The sequence below is a fragment of the Triticum urartu genome, unplaced genomic scaffold, assembly GCF_003073215.2.
Source record: "Triticum urartu cultivar G1812 unplaced genomic scaffold, Tu2.1 TuUngrouped_contig_439, whole genome shotgun sequence".
In the NCBI taxonomy this organism is placed as follows: Eukaryota; Viridiplantae; Streptophyta; class Magnoliopsida; order Poales; family Poaceae; genus Triticum; species Triticum urartu.
This window is the reverse complement of record NW_024114974.1, coordinates 36,116-63,976: the sequence shown is the minus strand read 5'-3', so window position 1 is coordinate 63,976 and position 27,861 is coordinate 36,116. Positions and strand designations below refer to the sequence as shown.

The window sequence follows — 27,861 nt, the reverse complement described above, 5'->3', positions numbered from 1 at the left end:
ATGCGTAGAAAATTTTAAAATTCTGCTACGTTCCCCAACAGTGGCATCATGAGCTAGGTCTATCGTAGTTTCTATGCACGAGTAGAACACAAAGCAGTTGTGGGCATCGATATTGTCAATTATCTTGCCGTTACTAGTCTTATCTTGATTCGGCGGCATTGTGGGATGAAGCGGCCCGGACCGACCTTATACGTACGCTTACGTGAGACTGGTTCCACCGACTGACATGCACTAGTTGCATAAGGTGGCTGGCGGGTGTCTGTCTCTCCCACTTTAGTCGGATCGGATTCGATGAATAGGGTCCTTATGAAGGGTAAATAGAAATTGGTAATTCACGTTGTGGTTTTGGCGTAGGTAAGAAACGTTCTTGCTAGAAACCTATAGCAGCCACGTAAAAACTTGCAACAACAATTAGAGGACGTCTAACTTGTTTTTGCAGCAAGTGTTTTGTGATGTGATATGGCCAAAGGATGTGATGAATGATATATGTGATGTATGAGATGATCATGTTGGGGAACGTAGCAGAAATTCAAAATTTTCCTACGTATCACCAAGATCAATCTATGGAGTCATCTAGCAACGAGGGAGGAGTGGATCTACATACCCTTGTAGATCGCGCGCGGAAGCGTTCAAGAGAACGGGGTTGAAGGAGTCGTACTCGTTGTGATTCAAATCACCGATGATCCTAGTGCCGAACGGACGGCACCTCCGTGTTCAACACACGTACAGCCTGGTGACGTCTCCCATACCTTGATCCAGCAAGGAGAGAGGGAGAGGTTGAGGAAGTCTCCATCCAGCAGCAGCACAACGGCGTGGTGGTGATGGAGGAGCGTGGCTATCCCGCAGGGCTTCGCCAAGCACCGTGGGAGAGGAGGAAGGAGAGATGCAGGGTTGCGTCATATAGAGGAGAGGAACTCATCTTGTGTCATGTGCAGCCCCAAAACCTCCACTCTGTATAGGGGCAAGGGGGAGGGGAGGCGCCCTAGGGTTTCCCCTAGGGGGGGCGGCCAGGGCAGATGGGATCTCCCCTTTGGGTGACTTGGCCCCCAAGCCAGGAGGTGGGAACCCTAGATCGGGCGCCCCAAACCCCCTGGTCACGTGGGATTAGGTGAGGGGGCGCACAACCCCTTAGTGGGCTGGTTTGCCCCCTTCCCTTGGCCCATGAAGCCCCCCAACACTTGCCGGGGCTCCCGAAACACCTTTCGGTCATGCTGGTCATCACCCGGTACCTCCGGAACACTCCCGGACTCCAAAACCCTTCGTCCAATATATCAATCTTTACCTCCGGACCATTCCGGAACTCCTCGTGATGTCCGGGATCTCATCTGGGACTCTGAACAACATTCGGTAACCACATACAAGCTTCCTTTATAACCCTAGCGTCATCGAACCTTAAGTGTGTAGACCCTACGGGTTCGGGAACCATGCAGACATGACCGAGACGTTCTCCGGTCAATAACCAACAGCGGGATCTGGATACCCATGTTGGCTCCCACATGTTCCACGATGATCTCATCGGATGAACCACGATGTCAAGGACTTAATCAATCCCGTATACAATTCCCTTTGTCTATCGGTACGATACTTGCCCGAGATTCGATCGTCGGTATCCCGATACCTTGTTCAATCTCGTTACCGGCAAGTCTCTTTACTCGTTCCGTAACACATCATCCCGTGATCAACTCCTTGATCACATTGTGCACATTATGATGATGTCCTACCGAGTGGGCCCAGAGATACCTCTCCGTCACACGGAGTGACAAATCCCAGTCTCGATTCGTGCCAACCCAACAGACACTTTCGGAGATACCCGTAGTGCACCTTTATAGCCACCCAGTTACGTTGTGACGTTTGGTACACCCAAAGCACTCCTACGGTATCCGGGAGTTGCACAATCTCATGGTCTAAGGAAATGATACTTGACATTAGAAAAGCTTTAGCATATGAACTACACGATCTAGTGCTATGCTTAGGATTGGGTCTTGTCCATCACATCATTCTCCTAATGATGTGATCCCGTTATCAACGACATCCAATGTCCATGGTCAGGAAACCGTAACCATCTATTGATCAACGAGCTAGTCAACTAGAGGCTTACTAGGGACATGGTGTTGTCTATGTATCCACACATGTATCTGAGTTTCCTATCAATACAATTCTAGCATGGATAATAAACGATTATCATGAACAAGGAAATATAATAATAACTTATTTATTATGCCTCTAGGGCATATTTCCAACAGTCTCCCACTTGCACTAGAGTCAATAATCTAGTTCACATCGCCATGTGATTAACACTCACAGATCACATCGCCATGTGACCAACATCCAAAGAGTTTACTAGAGTCAATAATCTAGTTCACATCACTATGTGATTAACACTCAATGAGTTCTGGGTTTTATCATGTTGCTTGTGAGAGAGGTTTTAGTCAACGGGTCTGCAACATTCAGATCCGTATGTACTTCACAAATCTCTACGCTATATTTGGAGCTATTTCAAATAACTGTTCTACTTGGAGCTATTCTAAATTGTTGCTCCATTATACGTATCCGGTATCTCTACTCAGAGCTATCCGGATAGGTGTTAAGCTTGCATCGACGTAACCCTTTACGACGAACTCTTTTACCACCTCCATAATCGAGAAAATTCCTTAGTCCACTAGTTACTAAGGATAACTTTGACCGCTGTCCTGTGATCCATTCATGGATCACTCTTGTACCCCTTGACTGACTCATGGCAAGGCACACTTCAGGTGCGGCACACAGCATAGCATACTGTAGAGCCTACGTCTTAAGCATAGGGGACGACCTTCGTCTTTTCTCTCTATTCTGCCGTGGTCGAGCTTTAAGTCTTAACTTCATACCTTATAACTTAGGCAAGAACTCCTTATTTGACTGATCCATCTTGAACACCTTCAAGGTCATGTCAAGGTATGTGCTCATTTGAAAGTACCATTAAGCGTTTTGATCTATCCTTATAGATCTTGATGCTCAATGCTCAAGTAGCTTAATCCAGGCTTTCCATTGAAAAACACTTTCCCAATAACCCTATATGCTTTCCAGAAACTCTACATCATTTCTGATCAACAACATGTCAACAACACATATTCATCAGAAATTCTATAGTGCTCCCACTCACTTCTTTGGAAATACAAGTTTCTCATAAACTTTATATATAAACCCAAAATCTTTGATCATCTCATCAAAGCGTACATTCCAACTCCGAGATGCTTACTCCAGTCCTCAGAAGGATAGCTGGGGCTTTGCATACTTATTAACATCTTTTCAGGATTGACAAAACCTTTCGGTTGTATCACATACAACCTTTCCTCAAGAAAATTGTCGAGGAAACAATGTTTTTGACATCCTATCTGCAAGATTTCATAAATAATGCAGTAATCGCTAATATAATTCCAACAGACTCTTAGCACCGCTACGAGTGAGAAAGTCTCATCGTAGTCAACTCCTTGAACTTGTCGGAAAACATCTTAACGACGAGTCGAGCTTTCTTAATGGTGACATTTACCATCATTGTCCGTCTTCCTTTTAAAATCCATCTGTACTCAACAGCCTTACGACCATCAAGTAGTTCTTCCAAAGTCTACACTTTGTTTTCATATATGGATCCTCTCTCGGATTATATGGCCTCGAGCCATTTATCGGAATCCGGGCCCACCATCGCTTCTCCATAGCTCCTAGGTTCATTGTTGTCTAGCAACATGACTTCCAAGACAGGGTTACGTACCACTCTGAAGTAGTACGCATCCTTGTCATCCTACGATGTTTGGTAGTGACTTGATCCGAAGTCTCATGATCAATATCATAAGCTTCCACTTCAATTGGTGTAGGTGCCACAGGAACAACTCTTTGTGCCCTGCTATACACTAGTTGAAGTAACGGTTCAATAACCTCATCAAGTCTCCACCATCCTCCCACTCAATTCTTTCGAGAGAAACTTTTCCTCGAGAAAGGACCTGATTCTAGAAACAATCCCTTATTGCTTTCGAATCTGAGACAGGAGGTATACCCAACTGTTTTGGGTGTCCTATGAAGATGCATTTATCCGCTTTAGGTTCGAGCTTATCAGCCTGAAACTTTTTCACATAAGCGTCGCAGTCCCAAACTTTTAAGAAATGACAGCTTAGGTTTCTCTAAACCATAGTTCATACGGTGTCATCTCATCGGAATTACGTGGTGCCCCATTTAAAGTGAATGTGGTTGCCTTTAATGCCTAACCCATAAACTATCGTGGTAATTCGATAAGAGACATCATGGTATGCATCATATCCAATAGGGTGCAGTTATGATGTTCGGACACACCATCACACTATGGTGTTCCAGGCTATATTAGTTGTGAAACAATTTCCACAATATCTTAATTCTGTGCCAAACTCGTAATTCAGATATTCATCTCTATGATCATATCACAGATCTTTTATCCTCTTGTCACGACGATCTTTCAACTTCACACTGAAATTACTTGAACCTTTCAATAATTCAGACTCGTGATTCATCAAGTAAATATACTCAACATCTACTCAAATCATCTGTGAAGTAAGAACATAACGATATCCACTACATGCCTCAGCACTCATTGGACTGCACACATCAAAATGTATTACTTCCAGCAAGTAGCTTTCTGGTTCCATTTTACTGAAAACGAGGCTTTCAGTCATCTTGCCCATGTGGTATGATTTGCATGTCTCAAGTGATTCAAAATCAAGCGAGTACAAAACGGTCCATTTGCATGGAGTTTCTTCATGCATACACACCAATAGACATGGTTCACATGTCTCAAACTTTTCAAAAATGAGTGAGTCCAAAGATCCATCAACATGGAGCTTCTTCATGCGTTTTATACCGATATGACTTACGTGGCTGTGCCACAAGTAGGTGGTACTATCATTACTATCTTTTGGCATGAACATGTGTATCACTACGATCGAGATTCAATAAACCATTCATTTTAGGCGTAAGACCATTGAGGGTATTATTCAAATAAACAGAGTAACCATTATTCTCCTTAAATGAATAACCGTATTGCGATAGACATAATCCAATCATGTCTATGCTCAACGCAAACACCAATCTCGATGGTAGAGGGAGTGTGCGATGCTTGATCATATCAACATTGGAAACACTTCCAACACATATCGTCAGCTCACCTTTAGCTAGTCTCCGTTTATTTCGTAGCTTTTATTTCGAGTTACTAACACTTAGCAACCGAACCGGTATCTAATACCCTGGTGCTACTAGGAGTACTAGTAAAGTACACATCAACACAATGTATATCCAATATACTTCTATCGACCTTGCCAGCCTTCTAATCTACCAAGTATCTAGGGTAATTCTGCTCCAGTGGTTGTTCCCCTTATTACAGAAGCACTTAGTCTCGGGTTTGGGTTCAACCTTGGGTTTCTTCACTAGAGCAGCAGCTGAATTGCCGTTTCATGAAGTATCCCTTCTTGCCCTTGCCCTTCTTGAAACTAGAGGTTTCACAAACCATCAACAATTGATGCTCCTTCTTGATTTCTACTTTTGTGGTGTCTAACATCGCGAATATCTCAAGGATCATCATATATGTCCCTGATATATTATAGTTCATCACGAAGCTCTAGCAGCTTGGTGGTAATGACTTCGGAGAAACATCACTATCTCATCTGGAAGATCAACTCCCACTTGATTCAAGCGATTGTTGTACTCAGACAATCTGAGCACAAGCTCAACAATTGAGCTTTTCTCCCTTAGTATGTAGGCTAAGAAATCGTCGGAGGTCTTATACCTTTTGACGTGGGCACGAGCCTGAAATTCCAATTTCAGCCCTCAAAACATCTCATATGTTTCGTGACGTTTCAAAAACGTCTTTGGTGCCTCAACTCTAAACCGTTTAACTGAACTATCATGTAGTTATCAAAACGTGTATGTCAGATGTTCGCAACATCCACAGACGACGTTCGAGGTTCAACACACCGAGCGGTGCATTTAAGGACATAAGCCTTCTATGAAGCAATGAGGACAATCCTCAGTTTACGGACCTAGTCCGCATAATTGCTACTATCAACTTTCAACTAAATTTTCTCTAGGAACATAACTAAACAGTAGAACTAAAGCGTGAGATATGACATAATTTGCAAAATCCTTTTGACTATGTTCAGGATAATTAAGTTCATCTTATGAACTCCCACTTAAATAGACATCCCTCTAGTCATCTAAGTGATTACATGATCCGAGTGAACTAGGCCGTGTCCGATCATCACGTGAGACGGACTAGTCAACGTCGGTGAACATCATCATGTTGATCGTATCTACCATACGACTCATGCTCGACCTTTCGGTCTCTGTGTTCCGAGGCCATGTCTATGCACATGCTAGGCTCGTCAAGTTAACCCTAAGTGTTTTTGCATGTGTAAATCTTGCTTACACCCGTTGTATGTGAACGAAAGGATCTATCACACCCGATTAACACGTGATGCTTCGAAGCGACGAACTGTAGCAACGGTGCACAGTTAGGGGAGAACACTTCTTGAAATTTTAATGAGGGATCATCTTATTTACTACCGTCGTACTAAGTAAACAAGATGCATAACATGATAAACATCATATGCAATCAATTAGTGACATGATATGGCCAATATCATGTAGCTCCTTTGATCTCCATCTTGGGGCTCCATGATCATCTATTACAAGAACATGATCAATCTCATACATTACATATATCATTCATCACATCCTTTTGGCCATATCACATCACATAGCATACCCTGCAAAAACAAGTTAGACGTCCTCTAATTGTTGTTTGCATGTTTTACGTGGCTGCTATGGGTTTCTAGCAAGAACGTTTCTTACCTACGCAAAAACCACAACGTGATATGCCAATTGCTATTTACCCTTCATAAGGACCCTTTTCATCGAATCCGATCCGACTAAAGTAGGAGAGACAGACACCCGCTAGCCACCTTATGCAACTAGTGCATGTTTGTCGGTGGAACCGGTCTCACGTAAGAGTACGTGTAAGGTTGGTCCGGGCCGCTTCATCCCACGATGCCGCCGAATCAAGATAAGACTAGTAACGGCAAGCATATTGAACAAAATCAATGCCCACAACTACTTTGTGTTCTACTCGTGCATAGAAACTACGCAATAGACCTAGCTCATGATGCCACTGTTGGGGAACGTAGCAGAAATTCAAAATTTTCCTACGTGTCACCAAGATCCATCTATGGAGAGACCAGCAACGAGGGGAAGGAGAGTGCATCTACATACCCTTGTAGATCGCTAAGCGGAAGCGTTCAAGTGAACGGGGTTGATGGAGTCGTACTCGTCGTGATTCAAATCACCGATGATCCTAGTGCCGAACGGACGGCACCTCCGCGTTCAACACACGTACAGAACGGAGACGTCTCCCATGCCTTGATCCAGCAAGGAGGAGGGAGAGGTTGATGGAGATCCAGCAGCACGACGGCATGGTGGAAGTAGCGGGATTCCAACAGGGCTTCGCTAAGCGCTGCGGGAGGAGGTAGATGTGTCACGGGAGGGAGAGGGAGGCGCCAGGCCTTAGATTGGTTTGCTCCTCCTTTTTCCCCACTATATATAGGGCCAAGGGAGAGGGGGAGGCGCAGCCCTTGCCCCTTCCTCCAAGGAAGGGTGCGGCCAAGGGTGGGGAGGAGTCCATCCTCCCCAAGGCACCTCGGAGGTGCCTTCCCCTTTTAGGACTCTCCTCTTTTTCCCATCTCTTGGCGCATGGGCCTCTTGGGGCTGGTGCCCTTGGCCCATATAGGCCAAGGCACACCCCCTACAGACCATGTGACCCCCCGGGGCAGGTGGCCCCACCCGGTGGACCCCCGGGACCCTTCCGGTGGTCCCGGTACAATACCGATAACCCTGAAACTTGTCCCGATGGCCGAAACAGCACTTCCTATATATAATTCTTTACCTCCGGACCATTCCGGAACTCCTCGTGACGTCCGGGATCTCATCCGGGACTCCGAACAACATTCGGTTTACTGCATACACATATCTTCATAACCCTAGCGTCACCGAACCTTAAGTGTGTAGACCCTACGGGTTCGGGAGACATGCAGACATGACCGAGACGTTCTCCTGTCAATAACCAACATCGGGATCTGGATACCCATGATGGCTCCCACATGTTCCACGATGATCTCATCGGATGAACCACGATGTCAAGGACTTAATCAATCCCGTATACAATTCCCTTTGTCTATCGGTATGTTACTTGCCCGAGATTCGATCGTCGGTATCCAATACCTAGTTCAATCTCGTTACCGGCAAGTCTCTTTACTCGTTCCGTAACACATCATCCCGTGATCAACTCCTTGGTCACATTGCGCATATGATGATGTCCTACCGAGTGGGCCCAGAGATACCTCTCCGCTTACACGGAGTGACAAATCCCAGTCTCGATTCATGCCAACCCAACAGACACTTTCGGAGATACCTGTAATGCACCTTTATAGTCACCCAGTTACGTTGTGACGTTTGATACACCCAAAGCACTCCTACGGTATCCGGGAGTTGCACAATCTCATGGTCTAAGGAAATGATACTTGACATTAGAAAAGCTTTAGCATACGAACTACACGATCTTTGTGCTATGCTTAGGATTGGGTCTTGTCCATCACATCATTCTCCTAATGATGTGATCCCGTTATCAACGACATCCAATGTCCATGGTCAGGAAACCGTAACCATCTATTGATCAACGAGCTAGTCAACTAGAGGCTTACTAGGGACATGGTGTTGTCTATGTATCCACACATGTATCTGAGTTTCCTATCAATACAATTATAGCATGGATAATAAACGATTATCATGAACAAGGAAATATAATAATAACCAATTTATTATTGCCTCTAGGGCATATTTCCAACAGGTAGCACTGCCATCGAAGCATCGCACCGGGCCTTCATACATGCGGGGTGGTGTGGTGAAATGTCCGAAGAGGCGGCACGCGTCTCCGGGGCGTGGCCCCCCTCACGGACGGCGCCGCCGCCGGCACCTGGAGGGGGGAAACGGACGCGTCGGGTCTACACGAAGGGGATCTTGTTGTGGGTCTGGCCCGGATGTTGCTCCCGGGTGTCTCTATGGGCGGACCTGACACAACCGGGTGGAGAGGTCCACTGGTCAAAGCCCGTCCGTGCAAAGTCAAAGGGCTAGATCCCGTGGTCAAACGCTACAGGGTTAGCCGGGACGGGGGCCCTAGGGGTAGCAATGCCACCGGAGCGTCGTACCGGGCCCTCATACATGCGGGGTGGTGTTGTGGCATGTCGGAAGAGGCGGCACACATCTCCGGGGTGTGGCCCCCGTCACGGACGGCGCCGACGCCGGCACCTGGAGGGGGAAACGGACGCGTCGGGTCTACACGGAGAGGATCTTGCTGTGGATCTGGCCCGGATGTTGCTCCCCGGTGTCCCTTTGGGCCGACCTGACACAACCGGGTGGAGAGGTCCACTGATCAAAACCCGTCCGTGGGAAGTCAAAGGGCTAGATCTCGTGGTCAACCGCTCCAGGGTTAGGCGGGACGGGGGCCCTGGGGGGTAGCAATGCCACCGGAGCATCGTACCGCGCCTCATACATGTGGGGTGGTGTTGTGGCATGTCCGAAGAGGCCGCACGCGTCTCCGGTGCGTGGCCCCCTCACGGACGGCGCCGCCGCCGGCACCTGGAGGGGGAAACTACCGCATCGGGTCTACACGGAGTGGATTTAGCTGTGGGTTTGGCCCAGATGTTGCTCCCCGGTGTCCCTCTGGGCTGACCCGACACAACCGGGTGGAGAGGTCCACTGGTCAAAGCCCATCCGTGCAAAGTCAAAGGGCTAGATCCCGTGGTAAAACGCTACAGGGTTAGGCGAGACGGGAGCCCTGGGGGGTAGCAATGCCATCGGAGCGTGTCCGGGGTGTGCCCCCCCTCACGGACGGCACCGCCGCCGGCACCTGGAGGGGGGAAACGGGCGCGTCGGGTCTACATGGAGGGAATCTTGCTGTGGGTCTGGCCCGGTTGTTGCTCCAAAGTGTTTCTATGGGCTGACCTAACACAACCGGGTGGGAAGGTCCGCTGGTCAAAGCCCTTCCGTGCAAAGTCAAAGGGCTAGATCCCGTGGTCAAACGCTACCGGGTTAGGCGGGAGGGGGGCCTGGGGGGGTAGCAATGCCACCGGAGCATCGCACCGGGCCCTCATACATGCGGGGTGGTGTGGTGAAATGTCCGAAGAGGCGGCACGCGTCTCCGGCGTGTGCCCCCCCTCACGGACGGCGCCGCCGCCGGCACCTGGAGGGGGGAAACGGAAGCGCCGGGTCTACACGGAGGGGATCTTGCTGTGGGCCTGGCCCGGTTGTTGCTCCAAAGTGTTCCTATGGGCTGACCTAACACAACCGGGCGGGAAGGTCCGCTGTTCAAAGCCCGTCCGTGCAAAGTCAAAGGGCTAGATCCCGTGGTCAAACGCTACAGGGTTAGCCGGGACGGGGGACCTGGGGGGTAGCAATGCCACCGGAGTGTCGCACCGGGCCCTCATACATGCGGGGTGGTGTGGTGGCATGTCCGAAGAGGCGGCACGCGTCTCCGGGGCGTGCCCCCCCCCTCACGGACGGCGATGACACGGTAGTAGACGGATCAGGCACTCGCATAGTTACCGGATCAGGTACTCGGTAACGGTACCCCTCAGTCAGTTGCTCTCCTATGTATCACCTTTCACGAGACCATAGAAAATATTTATATCATAAAGAAATGTTGCCCCCCTCAATTTATTTTGAAATATTTTAACACAATGTACATTTTTTGTTAGTACAATTTAGCAAATAATTATATCATAAAGAAATGTTGCTGACCATAGAAAAAATCTGGTTCAGAAAAAAATATACGTGATATTTTAGAAAATTGTTGTAGAATATAAAAAAAGGATCATGTAATTAAAAATAATGTTTCAAACCATTAAAGAAAATGTATGGTACATTTTAAATAATGTTCATGCATGTAAAAAATATGTATACCATGTATCATTTTTAATATAATTATATACCATGTATCATTCAAAAAAATTCAAGAACGTATATTTGAAAAAAAAGAAATATACCTATGCCTACGGCTTAGCCGTCGGCATACATGCCACGTGGCAGGATTAATATATGCCGACGGCTAAGCCGTCGGCATAGGTCGCCTTATCCATACCCGGGCGCGTCCCGTCCAGTCGTATCCCGACCCCAGCTCGCCCCCGACCCTGATCCGCCGCCGCCGCATTCGGCCCCGCCGCCTGCCGCCGCCCACTCCACCCCTGCCTCCCCCATCGCCGTCTCCACCCGCCGTCGCCCCTGCCATCCCCGCCGCCGTCTCCACCTGCCGTCTCCCCGCCGTCCCCGCCGTCTCCACCCCTGCCTCCCCCGTCGTCGTCTCCACCCGCCGTCGCCCCGGCCTCCCCCGACCGCGCTGCGCCGCCCCGGCCTCCCCCGACCCCAACACCGCCCCGGCCTCCCCCTGACCGCGCGCCGGCCGCGGCTCCTGCCGGCCCGCACGCCCGGCCCTCCCGTCCCCGGCCGCCCCGCCTCGGCCCTCCACCGCCGCCCCCTGCTCGCCGCTGCCCCGGCCGCCCCTGCCTCACCGTCCCCTGCCGCCCCTGCCTCACCTTCCGCGGCCACCCCGGTGAGCTTTTTTTTTTTCATTTTTTTGCATTTTTTACTACTTGTTATGTGATAGATGCATGTTGTATGGATGAATGGATGGATTAATGTATATTGGTTAGTTATAGCTTTGGTCAACTTAGTGATGTTGTCAAATGTTTTCAAATTTGAAGAACGAAATTGGTATATTTGAGATGTTGTCAAATAGCTATAGTTTCATTTTGTGATGTTGACAAAATTGGTATCTGATGAGTAGTTATAATGTATTACTTCCAACAAGTTGCTTTCTAGTTCCATTTTACTGAAAACGAGGCTTTCAGTCATCTTGCCCATGTGGTATGATTTGCATGTCTCAAGTGATTCAAAATCAAGTGAGTCCAAACGGTCCATTTGCATGGAGTTTCTTCATGCATATACACCAATAGACATGGTTCGCATGTCTCAAACTTTTCAAAAACGAGTGAGCCCAAAGATCCATCAACATGGAGCTTCTTCATGCGTTTTATACCGATATGACTTACGTGGCAGTGCCACAAGTAGGTGGTACTATCATTACTATCTTATCTCTTTTGGCATGAACATGTGTATCACTACGATCGAGATCCAATACACCATTCAGTTTAGGTGCAAGACCATTGAAGGTATTATTCAAATAAACAGAGTAACCATTATTCTCCTTAAATGAATAACCGTATTGCGATAGACATAATCCAATCATGTCTATGCTCAACGCAAACACCAATCTCGATGGTAGAGGGAGCGTCGCGATGCTTGAATCACATCAAGCTTGGAAACACTTCCAACACATATGCCAGCTCACCTTTAGCCTAGTCTCCGTTTACTCCGCAGCCTTTTATTTCGAAGTTACTAACACTTAGCAACCGAACCGGTATCTAATACCATGGTGCTACTAGGAGTACTAGTAAAGTACACATTAACACAATGTATATCCAATATACTTCTATCGACCTTGCCAGCCTTCTCATCTACCAAGTATCTAGGGTAATTCTGCTCCAGTGGCTGTTCCCTTATTACAGAAGCACTTAGTCTCGGGTTTGGGTTCAACCTTGGGTTTCTTCACTAGAGCAGCAGCTGATTTGCCGTTTCATGAAGTATCCCTTGCCCTTGCCCTTCTTGAAACTAGTGGTTTCACCAACCATCAACAATTGATGCTCCTTCTTGATTTCTACTTTTGTGGTGTCAAACATCGCGAATATCTCAAGGATCATCATATATGTCCCTGATATATTATAGTTCATCACGAAGCTCTAGCAGCTTGGTGGTAATGACTTCGGAGAAACATCACTATCTCATCTGGAAGATCAATCCCACTCGGTTCAAATGATTGTTGTACTCAGACAATCTGAGCACAAGCTCAACAATTGAGCTTTTCTCCCTTAGTTTGCAGGCTAAGAAAATCGTCGGAGGTCTTATACCTCTTGACGTGGGCACGAGCCTGAAATCCCAATTTCAGCCCTCGAAACATCTCATATGTTCCGCGACGTTTTCGAAATCGTCTATGGTGCCTCAACTCTAAACCGTTTAACTGAACTATCACGTAGTTATCAAAACGTGTATGTTAGATGTTCGCAACACCCACAGACGATCGTTCAAGGTTCAGCACACTGAGCGGTGCATTAAGGACATAAGCCTTCTACGAAGCAACGAGGACAATCCTCAGTTTACGGACCTAGTCCGCATAATTGCTACTATCAACTTTCAACTAAATTTTCTCTAGGAACATATCTAAACAGTAGAACTAAAGCGTGTGCTACGACATAATTTGCGAAGACCTTTCGATTATGTTCAGGATAATTAAGTTCATCTTATGAACTCCCACTCAGATAGACATCCCTCTAGTCATCTAAGTGATTACATGATCCGAGTCAACTAGGCCGTGTCCGATCATCACGTGAGACGGACTAGTCATCATCGGTGAACATCTTCATGTTGATCGTATCTGCCATACGACTCATGCTCGACCTTTCGGTCTCTTGTGTTCCGAGGCCATGTCTGTACATGCTAGGCTCGTCAAGTCAACCTAAGTGTTTCGCGTGTGTAAATCTGGCTTACACCCGTTGTATGTGAACGTAAGAATCTATCACACCCGATCATCACGTGGTGCTTCGAAACGGTGATCTTTCGCAACGGTGCACAGTTAGGGGGAACACTTTCTTGAAATTTTAATGAGGGGTCATCTTATTTACTACCATTGTTCTAAGCAAATAAGATGTATAAACATGATAAACATCACATGCAATCAAATAGTGACATGATATGGCCAATATCATATTGCTCCTTTTGATCTCCATCTTCGGGGCTCCATGATCATCATCGTCACCGGCATGACACCATGATCTCCATCATCATGATCTCCATCATCGTGTCTCCATGAAGTTGTCTCGCCAACTTATTACTTCTACTACTATGGCTACCGGTTAGCAATAAAGTAAAGTAATTACATGGCGTTGTTCAATGACACGCAGGTCATACAATAAATAAAGACAACTCCTATGGCTCCTGCCGGTTGTCATACTCATCGACATGCAAGTCGTGATTCCTATTACAAGAACATGATCAATCTCATACATCACATATCATTCATCACATTCTTCTTGGCCATATCACATCACATAGCATACCCTGCAAAAACAAGTTAGACGTCCTCTAATTGTTGTTTGCATGTTTTACGTGGCTGCTATAGGTTGCTAGCAAGAACGTTTCTTACCTACACCAAAACCACAACGTGAATTGCCAATTTCTATTTACCCTTCATAAGGACCCTGTTATCGAATCTGATCCAACTAAAGTGGGAGAGACAGACACCCGCCAGCCACCTTATGCAACTAGTGCATGTCAGTCGGTGGAACCGGTCTCACGTAAGCGTACGTGTAAGGTTGGTCCAGGCCGCTTCATCCCACAATGCCGCCGAATCAAGATTGGACTAGTAACGGTAAGCATATTGAACAAAATCAACGCCCACAACTACTTTGTGTTCTACTCGTGCATAGAATCTACGCAATAGACCTAGCTCATGATGCCACTGTTGGGGAACGTAGCAGAAATTCAAAATTTTCCTACGTGTCACCAAGATCTATCTATGGAGAAACCAGCAACGAGGGGAAGGAGAGTGCATCTACATACCCTTGTAGATCGCTAAGCGGAAGCGTTCAAGAGAACGGGGTTGAAGGAGTCGTACTCGTCATGATCCAAATCACCGGAGATCCTAGTGCCGAACGGACGGCACCTCCGCGTTCAACACACGTACAGCCCGGTGACGTCTCCCATGCCTTGATCCAGCAAGGAGAGAGGGAGAGGTTGAGGAAGACTCCATCCAGCAGCAGCACAATGGCGTGGTGGTGGTGGAGGAGCGTGGTGATCCAGCAGGGCTTCGCCAAGCACCGCGAGATATGAGGAGAAAGAGAGGTAGGGCTGCGCCAGGGAGAGGTCAAAAACTCATCTGTTGGCAGCCCCAAGTCCTCAAGTATATATAGGGGAGAGGGAGGGGTGCGCCCCACCTAGGGTTCCACCCTAGGGGCGGCGGCCAGCCCCAATCCCATCTAGGGTGGCGGCCAAGTGGAGGGGGAGAGGGAGGCGCACCAGGCATGGGCCCTAAGGCCCATCTGCCCTTAGGGTTTGCCCCCCTTCCTCCCCTTAGGCGCCTTGGGCCCTTGTGGGGGGCGCACCAGCCCACCTGGGGCTGGTCCCCTCCCACACTTGGCCCATGCAGCCCTCCGGGGCTTGTGGCCCCACTTGGTGGACCCCGGGACCCTCCCGGTGGTCCCGGTACGTTATCGATAAAACCCAAAACTTTTCCGGTGACCAAAACAGGACTTCCCATATATAAATCTTTACCTCCGGACCATTCCGGAACTCCTCGTGACGTCCGGGATCTCATCCGGGACTCCGAACAACATTCGGTAACCACGTATATCTATTCCTTAACCCTAGCGTCATCGAACCTTAAGTGTGTAGACCCTACGGGTTCGGGAACCATGCAGACATGACCGAGACGTTCTCCGGTCAATAACCAACAGCGGGATCTGGATACCCATGTTGGTTCCCACATGTTCCACGATGATCTCATCGGATGAACCACGATGTCGAGGATTCGATCAATCCCGTATACAATTCCCTTTGTCTAGCGGTATTGTACTTGCCCGAGATTCGATCGTCGGTATCCCGATACCTTGTTCAATCTTGTTACCGGCAAGTCTCTTTACTCGTTCCGTAACACATCATCCCGTGATCAACTCCTTGATCACATTGTGCACATTATGATGATGTCCTACCGAGTGGGCCCAGAGATACCTCTCCGTCACACGGAGTGACAAATCCCAGTCTCGATTCGTGCCAACCCAACAGACACTTTCGGAGATACCCGTAGTGTACCTTTATAGCCACCCAGTTACGTTGTGACGTTTGGCACACCCAAAGTATTCCTACGGTATCCGGGAGTTGCACAATCTCATGGTCTAAGGAAATGATACTTGACATTAGAAAAGCTTTAGCATACGAACTACACGATCTTGTGCTATGCGCTTAGGATTGGGTCTTGTCCATCACATCATTCTCCTAATGATGTGATCCCGTTATCAATGACATCCAATGTCCATGGTCAGGAAACCGTAACCATCTATTGATCAACGAGCTAGTCAACTAGAGGCTTACTAGGGACATGGTGTTGTCTATGTATCCACACATGTATCTGAGTTTCCTATCAATACAATTCTAGCATGGATAATAAAAGATTATCATGAACAAGGAAATATAATAATAACCAATTTATTATTGCCTCTAGGGCATATTTCCAACAGGAGTATGACAACCGGCAGGAGCCATAGGAGTTGTCTTAATTTATTTGTGACCTGCGTGTCAACATATAACGTCATGTAATTACTTTACTTTATTGCTAAACCGTTAGCCATAGTAGTAGAAGTAATAGATGAAGAGACAACTTCAAGAAGACACGATGGTGGAAATCATGATGATGGAGATCATGGTGTCATGCCGGTGACAACGATGATCATGGAGCCCCGAAGATGGAGATCAAAAGGAGCAAATGATATTGGCCATATCATGTCACTATTTGATTGCATGTGATGTTTATCATGTTTTACATCTTATTTGCTTAGAACGATGGTAGCTTAAATAAGATGATCCCTCGTAATAATTTCAAGAAAGTGTTCCCCCTAACTGTGCAACGTTGCGAAGGTTCGTTGTTTCGAAGCACCACGTGATGATCGGGTGTGATAGATTCTAACGTTCGAATACAAGGGTGTAAGCCAGATTTACACACGCAATACACTTAGGTTGACTTGACGAGCCTAGCATGTACAGACATGGCCTCGGAACATGGAAGACCGAAAGGTCGAGCATGAGTCGTATAGAAGATACGATCAACATGAAGATGTTCACCGATGTTGACTAGTCCGTCTCACGTGATGATCGGACACGGCCTAGTTAACTCGGATCATGTTTCACTTAGATGACGGGAGGGATGTCTATCTGAGTGGGAGTTCATTACGTAATTTGATTAGATGAACTTAATTATCATGAACTTAGTCTAAAATCTTTACAATATGTCTTGTAGATCAAATGGCCCACGTTGTCCTCAACTTCAACGCGTTCCTAGAGAAAACCAAGCTGAAAGATGATGGCAGCAACTATACGGACTGGGTCCGGAACCTGAGGATCATCCTCATAGCTGCCAAGAAAGATTATGTTCTAGAAGCACCGCTAGGTGACACACCCATCCTAGAGAACCAAGATGTTATGAACGCTTGGCAATCACGTGCTGATGATTACTCCCTCGTTCAGTGCGGCATGCTTTACAACTTAGAACCGGGGCTCCAAAAGCGTTTTGAGAGACATGGAGCATATGAGATGTTCGAAGAGCTAAAAATGGTTTTCCAAGCTCATGCCCGGGTCGAGAGATATGAAGTCTCCGACAAGTTCTTCAGCTGTAAGATGGAGGAAAATAGTTCTGTCAGTGAGCACATACTCAAAATGTCTGGGTTGCATAACCGCTTGACTCAGCTGGGAGTTAATCTCCCGGATGACGCGGTCATTGACAGAATCCTTCAGTCGCTTCCACCGAGCTACAAGAGCTTTGTGATGAACTTCAATATGCAGGGGATGGAAAAGACCATTCCTGAGGCATATTCAATGCTGAAATCAGCAGAGGTGGAAATCAAAAAGATGGTGAATAAAACCACTAAGTTCAAGAAAGGCAAGGGTAAGAAGAACTTCAAGAAGGATGGCAAGGGAGTTGCCGCGCCCGGTAAGCAAGCTGCCGGGAAGAAGCCAAAGAATGGACCCAAGCCTGAGACTGAGTGTTTATTGCAAGGGAATTGGTCACTGGAAGCGGAACTGCCCCAAATACTTAGCGGACAAGAAGGCCGGCAACACTAAAGGTATATGTGATATACATGTAATTGATGTGTACCTTACCAGTACTCGTAGTAGCTCCTGGGTATTTGATACCGGTGCGGTTGCTCACATTTGTAACTCAAAGCAGGAGCTGCAGAATAAGCGGAGACTGGCGAAGGACGAGGTGAGGATGCGCGTCGGGAATGGTTCCAAGGTCGATGTTATCGCCGTCGGCACGCTGCCTCTACATTTACCCACGTGATTAGTTTTAAACCTCAATAATTGTTATTTAGTGCCAGCTTTGACCATGAACATTGTATTAGGATCTCGTTTAATTTGAGATGGCTACTCATTTAAATTCGAGAATAATGGTTGTTCTATTTATATGAGAGATATGTTTTATGGTCATGCTCCGTTGGTGAATGGTTTATTCTTAATGAATCTCGAGCGTAATGTTACACATATTCATAGTGTGAATACCAAAAGATGTAAAGTTGACAATGATAGTCCCACATACTTGTGGCACTGCCGCCTTGATCACATAGGTGTCAAACGCATGAAGAAGCTCCATGCAGATGGACTTTTGGAGTCTCTTGATTACGAATCATTTGACACGTGCGAACCATGCCTCATGGGTAAAATGACCAAGACTCCGTTCTCAGGAACAATGGAGCGAGCAACCAACTTATTGGAAATCATACATACTGATGTGTGCGGTCCAATGAGTGTTGAGGCTCGCGGTGGCTATCATTATGTTCTCACCCTCACTGATGACTTGAGTAGATATGGGTATGTCTACTTAATGAAACACAAGTATGAGACCTTTGAAAAGTTTAAGGAATTTCAGAGTGAGGTTGAGAATCAACGTGACAGGAAAATCAAGTTCTTACGATCAGATCATGGGGGAGAATACTTGAGTCACGAATTTCGCACACACTTAAGAAAATGTGGAATAGTTTCACAACTCACGCCGCCTGGAACACCTCAGCGTATTGGTGTGTCCGAACGTCGTAATCGCACTCTATTGGATATGGTGTGATCTATGATGTCTCTTACCGATCTACCGCTGTCATTTTGGGGCTATGCTTTAGAGACTGCCGCATTCACTTTAAATAGGGCTCCGTCGAAATCCATTGAGACGACACCGTATGAATTATGGTTTGGGAAGAAACCTAAGCTATCGTTTCTAAAAGTTTGGGGATGCGATGCTTATGTCAAGAAACTTAAACCTGAAAAGCTCGAACCCAAATCGAAAAAATGCGTCTTCATAGGATACCCTAAAGAAACCATTGGGTATACCTTCTACCTCCGATCTGAAGGCAAGATCTTTGTTGCCAAGAATGGGTCCTTTCTAGAGAAAGAGTTTCTCTCGAAAGAAATAAGTGGGAGGAAAGTAGAACTTGATAAAGTATTACCTCTTGAACCGGTAAGTGACGCAGCTCAAGAAAATGTTCCTGAGGTGCCAGCACCGACTAGAGAGGAAGTTGATGATGATGATCATGAAACTTCAGATCAAGTTGCTACTGAACTTTGTAGGTCCACGAGGACACGTTCCACACCAGAGTGGTACGGCAACCCTGTCTTGGAAATCATGTTGTTAGACAACGGTGAACCTTCGAACTATGAAGAAGCGATGGCAGGCCCGAATTCCGACAAATGGCTGGAAGCCATGAAATCCGAGATAGGATCCATGTACGAAAACAAAGTATGGACTTTGACTGACTTGCCCGATGAATGGCGAGCCATAGAAAATAAATGGATCTTTAAGAAGAAGACAAACGCGGATGGTAATGTGACCATCTATAAAGCTCGGCTTGCCGCTAAGGGTTATTGACAAGTTCAAGGGGTTGACTACGATGAGACTTTCTCACCTGTAGCGAAGCTGAAGTCCGTCCGAATCATGTTAGCAATTGCCGCATTCTATGATTATGAGATATGGCAAATGGACGTCAAAACGGCATTCCTTAATGGTTTCCTTAAGGAAGAATTGTATATGATGCAGCCGGAAGGTTTTGTCGATCCTAAGAATGCTGACAAGGTGTGCAAGCTCCAACGCTCGATTTATGGGCTGGTGCAAGCATTTCGGAGTTGGAACATTCGTTTTGATGAGATGATCAAAGCATTTGGGTTTACGCAGACTTATGAAGAAGCCTGCATTTACAAGAAAGTGAGTGGGAGCTCTGTAGTATTTCTCATATTGTATGTGGATGACATACTGTTGATGGGAAATGATATGGAATTCTTGGAAAGCATAAAGGCCTACTTGAACAAGTGATTTTCAATGAAGGATCTTGGAGAAGCTGCTTATATATTAGGCATCAAGATCTATAGAGATAGATCGAGATGCCTCATTGGTCTTTCACAGAGTACGTACCTTGACAAGATATTGAAGAAGTTCAAAATGGATCAGTCAAAGAAGGGGTTCTTGCCTGTATTGCAAGGTACGAGATTGAGCACGGCTCAATGCCCAACCACGGCAGAAGATAGAGAAAAGATGAGTGTCGTCCCCTATGCCTCGGCCATAGGGTCTATCATGTATGCTATGCTGTGTACCAGACCTGATGTAAACCTTGTCGTAAGTTTGGTAGGAAGGTACCAAAGTAATCCCGACATGGAACACTGGACAGCGGTCAAGAATATCCTGAAGTACCTGAAAAGGATTAAGGATATATTTCTCGTTTATGGAGGTGACGAAGAGCTTGTCGTAAAGGGTTACGTCGATACTAGCTTCGACACAGATCTGGATGACTCTAAGTCACAAACCGGATACATGTATATTTTGAATGGTGGGGCAGTAAGCTGGTGCAGTTGCAAGCAAAGCGTTGTGGCGGGATCTACATGTGAAGCGGAGTACATGGCAGCCTCGGAGGCAGCACAAGAAGCAGTCTGGGTGAAGGAGTTCATTACCGACCTAGGAGTCATACCCAATGCGTCGGGCCTGATGACCCTCTTCTGTGACAACACTGGAGCTATTGCCCTTGCCAAGGGGTTTCACAGGAAGACCAGGCATATCAAGCGTCGCTTCAACTCCATTCGTGAAAGTGTTCAAAATGGAGACATAGGGATTTGTAAAGTACATACGGACCTGAATGTGGCAGATCCCTTGACTAAACCTCTCCCTAGAGCAAAACATGATAAACACCAGAACTGCATGGGTGTTCAATTCATCACAATGTAACTAGATTATTGACTCTAGTGCAAGTGGGAGACTGTTGGAAATATGCCCTAGAGGCAATAATAAAATGGTTATTATTATATTTCTTTGTTTATGATAATTGTCTATTATTCATGCTATAATTGTGTTATCCAGAAATCATAATACATGTGTGAATACATAGACCACAACACGTCCCTAGTGAGCCTCTAGTTGACTAGCTCGTTGATCAAAAGATAGTCATGGTTTCCTGACTATGGACATTGGATGTCATTGATAACGGGATCACATCATTAGGAGAATGATGTGATGGACAAGACCCAACCCTAAGCATAGCTCAAAGATCGTGTAGTTCGTTTGCTGTAGCTTTTTCCGAATGTCAAGTATCATTCCTTAGACCATGAGATTGTGCAACTCCCGGATACCGTAGGAGTGCTTTGGGTGTGCCAAACGTCACAACGTAACTGGGTGACTATAAAGGTACACTACAGGTATCTCCGAAAGTGTCTGTTGGGTTGGCACGAATCGAGACTGGGATTTGTCACTCCGCATGACGGAGAGGTATCTCTGGGCCCACTCGGTAATGCATCATCATAATAATCTCAGTGTGACCAAGTGGTTGATCACGGGATCATGCATTACGGTACGAGTAAAGTGACTTGCCGGTAACGAGATTGAACGAGGTATTGGGATACCACGATCGAGTCTCGGGCAAGTAACGTACCGACTGACAAAGGGAATTGTATACGGATTGATTGAATTCTCGACATCGTGGTTTATCCGATGAGATCATCGTGGAGCATGTGGGAGCCAACATGGGTATCCAGATCCCGCTGTTGGTTATTGACTGGAGAGGCGTCTCGGTCATGTCTGCATGTCTCCCGAACCCGTAGGGTCTACACACTTAAGGTTCGGTGACGCTAGGGTTGTAGAGATATTAATATGCAGTAACCCGAAAGTTGTTTGGAGTCCCGGATGAGATCCCGGACGTCACTAGGAGTTCCGGAATGGTCGGAGGTAAAGATTTATATATAGGAAGTCCAGTTTCGGCCACCGGGAAGGTTTCGGGGGTCGCCGGTATTGTACCGGGACCACCGAAAGGGTCCGGGGGTCCATCGTGTGGGGCCACCTATCCCGGAGGACCCCATGGGCTGAAGTGGGAGGGGAACCAGCCCCTGGTGGGCTGGTGCGCCCCCCCTTGGGCCTCCCCTGCGCCTAGGGTTGGGAAACCCTAGGGGTGGGGGCGCCCCCCACTTGGCTTGGGGGGGGAGCCACCCCTTGGCCACCGCCCCCCTTGGAGATCCATCTCCTAGGGACGGCGCCCCCCAGGGCCCCTATATAAAGAGGGGGGGAGGGAGGGCAGCTGCACCCCTTGCTCTTGGCGCCTCCCTCTCCCTCCGTAACACCTCTCCTCCCCGCTTGCGCTTGGCGAAGCCCTGCCGGGATCCTGCTGCATCCACCACCACGCCGTCGTGCTGCTGGATCTTCATCAACCTCTCCTTCCCCCTTGCTGGATCAAGTTGGAGGAGACGTCTTCCCAACCGTACGTGTGTTGAACGCGGAGGTGCCGTCCGTTCGGCACTAGGTCATCGGTCATTTGGATCACGTCGAGTACGACTCCATCAACCCCGTTCTCTTGAATGCTTCCGCGCGCGATCTACAAGGGTATGTAGATGCACTCCTCTCGCCCTCATTGCTAGTTGACTCCATAGATTGATCTTGGTGATGCGTAGAAAATTTTAAAATTCTGCTACGTTCCCCAACATCTGGCAATTCAGGAAAATGGAAATCAGAAGTTGGCCTAAATTACAAAGTAATGCCACTGCCAAGTAACTCGAGGGCTGCATACCGGTTCGCTGCCTTCTCTCCCCCTCTCCCAACACCTTATATTCTCTAGATGAGGCTACGCGGAGACACCGCTACATTTCCCTCTAAACCGAGCCAAGCCCAACCACTCTACTCCTGTGTGTCCGGCCGGGCCTAAGGCCACCTTAACTGTTGAGCCGGCTGGGCTCAGCCCGTCGAGGTAGGTTGGCCTGCTTGCGCGTACGAGAAACTAGAGCAAGCGTCGATCACAATCCATGGAAGAAGCTGCCATCGGGAAATATAAGCGATATTACCGGACCCAGTAAAGCTGGAGGACATCTGAACAGGCCCTAAGTAAGTAAGTATTGCATATCCTTGATGGAGACAAAATGTTTTCTAGCCTAGTGGCTGGTGCGGTAGGAAGTAGTGTAGGATGTTGTTGGTTTGATGCCCACTCAGGTTTTTTTCGAAGGAATCATCTAGTTATTTTTTTTTACCAAATTTAGTACTGATTTAGGGGGTTTTCACAAAAATGTGATGCTTCAGTGACTGATAGGGGCCTGGTGCCATGCTGACATGCCATGCAGGCATGGTCTATGTCTACAAACAGAATTTGCACCGTATGTGCATCAGGAGACATGTTTGAGCACCAGTTTCAGGTATTTTCTACTTTAGGCACCAAAGTGGTCATTGCGTGCAACCTGATGTACCACTAATGTATTTTCCTCATATAAATATGACTCAAAATTTCCATGTTTGTCTGTTATAATGGTGTAACGATCTTTGGTTAGTGTTTTGGTTATCTGAGCTCTCACGCACATTTATACTTTCTTTGTCCGGAAATACTTGTTCTAGAAATGAATAAAATGAATGTATCTATCACTAAATTAAGTCTAGATACAACATTTTTGGGACAAGTATTTTCGAACGAAGGAAGTATAGGTTGTTGCTGGTAAAATAAGTTCATACTAGGAAATTCTGAGCCAAGGAGAACTCTCGCTCTCTCTCTCTCCCAAAGAATACTGTGATCATTTGCTCAGCTGAAGCGTAGCAGGCAGGACAACGTGCATAATGCATAGAACAAGTAGGGCATATAAACTAGTGCTACACAAAATTAGGTACTAATTAATTACCAATGAATAGTTAACCCAGAGGGCGACTTGTTGATGACATGAACAACCAGTGAATCTCCTTCCGTGACCTCAATTGCTGGACCGGGGAGTTGGCCGTTGACCACGGTGACTAGCGTGTCGTTGCACAGGCGACGCAGCTTAATCTGGCTCACCTACATATACATTATATTCCAGCAAATCATAAGAACAGACCTCCTGTTTCTAGTTCAACAACTAAACAAGCAATTTTTTACTCCCTCCGTCCCATAATATAAAAACATTTTTGATACTAATGTAGTGTCAAAAATGTTCTTATATTATGAGACGGAGGGGTAGAAGACAAGGGAGGGAGCTAGCCAGGGACGCTTACGACGAACGTGTGCTCCACGATCACAGCATCGCCACCGCCCGCGGTCGCTGCTAGAGCCACGGGGAGGAACAAGGCAACGCCGACGGTGCCCATGGCTGCCAGCGAGGAAGCAGCCAATGCAGTCTTGGGACTGCAGAGCAGCAAGGCGAGGATTTCTGAGTAGTAAGGGGAACTGGAAGGAAGAAGAAGAGTTGGGGAAATGGTAGTTGAGTACCGTTCAGATCCGTCAGCGGTCTCCAGAAATGGTTCTCGCAGTCCCTCGTTACCACGTAAGTAGCACAGTCTCGCCCATTCTCTCGCTTAGAGTAACATAAATAATAACATCACATATATCTTATAAAATAGATGATGTGATAAGTAATTAATAAGAAAAGAGAGGCATGTGGTAACATAATATGTTACTCACATTATGGGTAACATCACACATAGCAAGACAAGATAAGCATACGACCTAACAAATGAAATGTCGCATGATAGCACATATATATGTTACTTTCTACTATAGAGACAGTAACATAGGCTAGTATGCATGTTACTAGTCTAAGTTACTCCTCATTAGAACCAGCCTTACACGTGGCGGGCAGGGGGTGGGGCCCTTGGTTCTTGCTTGGTGATGAGAGTGACCATGCCACGTGATGTGTCTTGTGATGCGTGTAGGAGATGCTTGGCACCGGGTGGATTCAGAATTTGAAACCCTATACGTCACGTGTCCACTTTAAGTTGTCATTTGTTTCTGGACACAACCATCCTTTATTCCCTCTTATATGTGGGGTCTCATGCATATGATTGATGAAGATGAAAAAGAAAGAAAAAATAAAGAGGGGAAGTGCTTCGGATGGGCCAAATATGATTTGGCGGATTGCCCGAAAATGCCAATCGCGCTCATATCCTCTTCACATATGGGCTGAATATGAATATTTTGTAAACAACCCAGACATATATGAGGATAATTTGAGAGATCCGGCTGGATGTTTTCTTTTCTTTCACCTATCCAAACACTATTTGGGCTTTCCATCTAGACGTATAGGGAGAAATTTAGGGTTCCGTTGTGGATGCTTTTACGAAATTAAGGGAGCCCATATACACTGCTATACTGTTATGGATAGGCGTGTTTCATTATGACCAAAGTATTCAAGAAACATGAAGTTCTTCCTACCACATGGCGTATGTGATAAATTATTTTAAAAAATAATTCAAAACTTGAAGGTAAAGGTTTGAACCTACAAAAATAATGAAGTAAAGGTTGGAAATAGGCTTGCCGATCTCAGCTCCAAGTCGGTCGCGCGCACGCAACACGTGTCCTGTTGGACCCACGCCCGAAAGCGGCAGCACCCCAGCCTATATCCAATCATGAGGCGACCTCCTTCATAGGTTTATCTCTAGTCTCTCCCTTCCTCCATATCTCGCATGCGACCGTGCTCCCCTTTGCCCATCTTGGCCATTACGCCGGGCAACCACCGCCCCACCCTTATCCAACCGCGAGGTGACCTCCACTACAGGTTCCTGTCCCCCTTCTCTATCTCTCTCGCACACGACGGCGCTCACACTCCCATCACGTTCGTTTGTGCAGCACAGTTTTGGTGTGCACCGAGTGGCGAGGCTCGCGACTGGGGCCAACCCGCCGGGATACTGCAACCGGCAGGGTGCACAACCAGATCCAGCTGAGTCGATGTTGCAGCCGGGATGTTGCAACCACGGCGGGACAAGTGGTTAGAACCAATGCGCAAGTATGCTACGAAGGAGATGGCACACGGGGTTAGAACCAGCTAGCAAGATGCTATGACCATAGCGGTGGCGTTGCAACCACAGCGGGTGCGTTGCAACCCGTGATGCCTACTGTTACAACGCACTGTTGCGATGACGGGGAGGGCAGCTGGACCCGCGGGGCGTGCAACTCAACTAGCCGGCCGGGATGTTGCAACTGGCGAGGCGAGCAGCTCAGATCAGCCGGCCGGGATATTGCCACCACGGCCACAACAGTGTCATTGGAGTACATGTCTATAAGTGTAACAGTCGATGAAGCCTTGCCCTGATGTCTGAGTGTGACACTGGCAAAGCTTTTGACACCATATCATTGGAGTACATGTTTTTCTTTTTTGCACTCGGCGAAGATTTTTTTTTTGATGTGTTTGCTGAGTTCTGGTACAATCTTAAATGGGTAATGTTTAGATCCGGCGCACCGGCCGACACTTCGGCCGGCTCCTGCCTCGTCACGCACAACACACACGCACATATAGCAACTTCTCCCATGATGGCCCATGCATCTTATCCATCCCTCCCCGCGCTGTTCCCACGAAGTCCGCGCGCGCCCGCGAGCAGCGCCCCCGAGCCCCATCGCCCCGCTCCCCACCTCCTCGTTGCCCGGCCCTGCCGCCTCGCCGGCTGGTCGCCGGTGGGCGCTGCCACCGTCGGGTCTCGACCCCATCCACCGCCGGCTGGGAAGGGAGCTGCAATCACGTACTTGTTTTGCTGGAACCAGTAACGGCGGCGAGCTGCGGGATTCACCCCGGCGAGTTGCTGGGGTCACCATGGCAAGTTGGACTTGGAATGGATGGGGTGATGCTGCAACCACGGATCACGTTTGCTAGAACCGGCGCAGTGTTTTGCTAGAAGTAGCACCCAAAAATGCTTCCATCAGAGTCGTTTTTGCTGGACCAGCAGTTTTTGCTACATTCGGCATCGTTTTTTGCTGGAACCTGTCGACTGTCCGCTACGAACGCCGGCATGGCAGAAGCTGCAACCAGGGTGGACAAATGCTACAACCGGTGTATACATTTGCTACCAGCTGCATTTTTATTTGCTAGAACTAGTCAAGTGTCTAGCTTCCACCCAGGGAGAAAATGCTTCAACCGTTTGTGGAAAAGCTTCATTCAGCTAGAGGAAAAGTTTTCAGAGTGGCAGAAAATCTTCCACCGCGAAAAAAATGCTTCAATGGTGGAAAAAGCTTCAAACGGCAGTGGAAAAGTTTCAACCGGCAGGACAAAAAGCTTCAAGCGGTAATGGCAAAAAAAGCTTCAACCGGGGGGGGGGGGGGGGGGGGGGGGGGCGGCGAATGACCGGTGGTGACGAGGACGGCGACTGGGGGCGAGGACGGCGACAAGGATGGCGACCGGCGACCGGGGGTGAGGACGGCGACCGGGCGGCGACAAGGACGGCGACCGGCGACCGGGGGCGAGGGCGGCAAGCCGGCGATGAGGACGGCGACCGACGACCGGGGGCGAGGGCGGCGAGCCGGTGACGGAGACGGCGACCGGGGGCAAGGACGGCGACCGGCGGTAAGCTGGTGATGCTTCAAGGTCAGGCCTCGAAGCGGTCCATGATGGGTGTCCAGCACGAATAGCGTCGCGGGGGATTTTTGTCATTCGTGCACGTGAGGAAGGGGGCGATAGAAGTGTGTGATCTAATGGCCCTGGGCAAAG

At 47.7% G+C, this 27,861-nt stretch overlaps 1 protein-coding gene across 1 annotated transcript in view; it reads right to left on the bottom strand.

Moving 5' to 3' along the window:
• The window catches only part of LOC125527751 (laccase-15-like), a 29,567-nt gene extending 4,833 nt beyond the window's left edge, over positions 1-24,734 (bottom strand). Inside the window, exons 1-3 of the mRNA XM_048692268.1 lie at positions 24,709-24,734; positions 24,443-24,614; positions 24,094-24,245 (exon numbers count right to left, since the gene is read on the bottom strand). Of these exons, the coding sequence (XP_048548225.1) occupies positions 24,094-24,245; positions 24,443-24,614; positions 24,709-24,734 (350 nt within the window). The remainder of the gene's footprint in view (positions 1-24,093; positions 24,246-24,442; positions 24,615-24,708) is intronic.
• Positions 24,735-27,861: the final 3,127 nt, after the last annotated feature.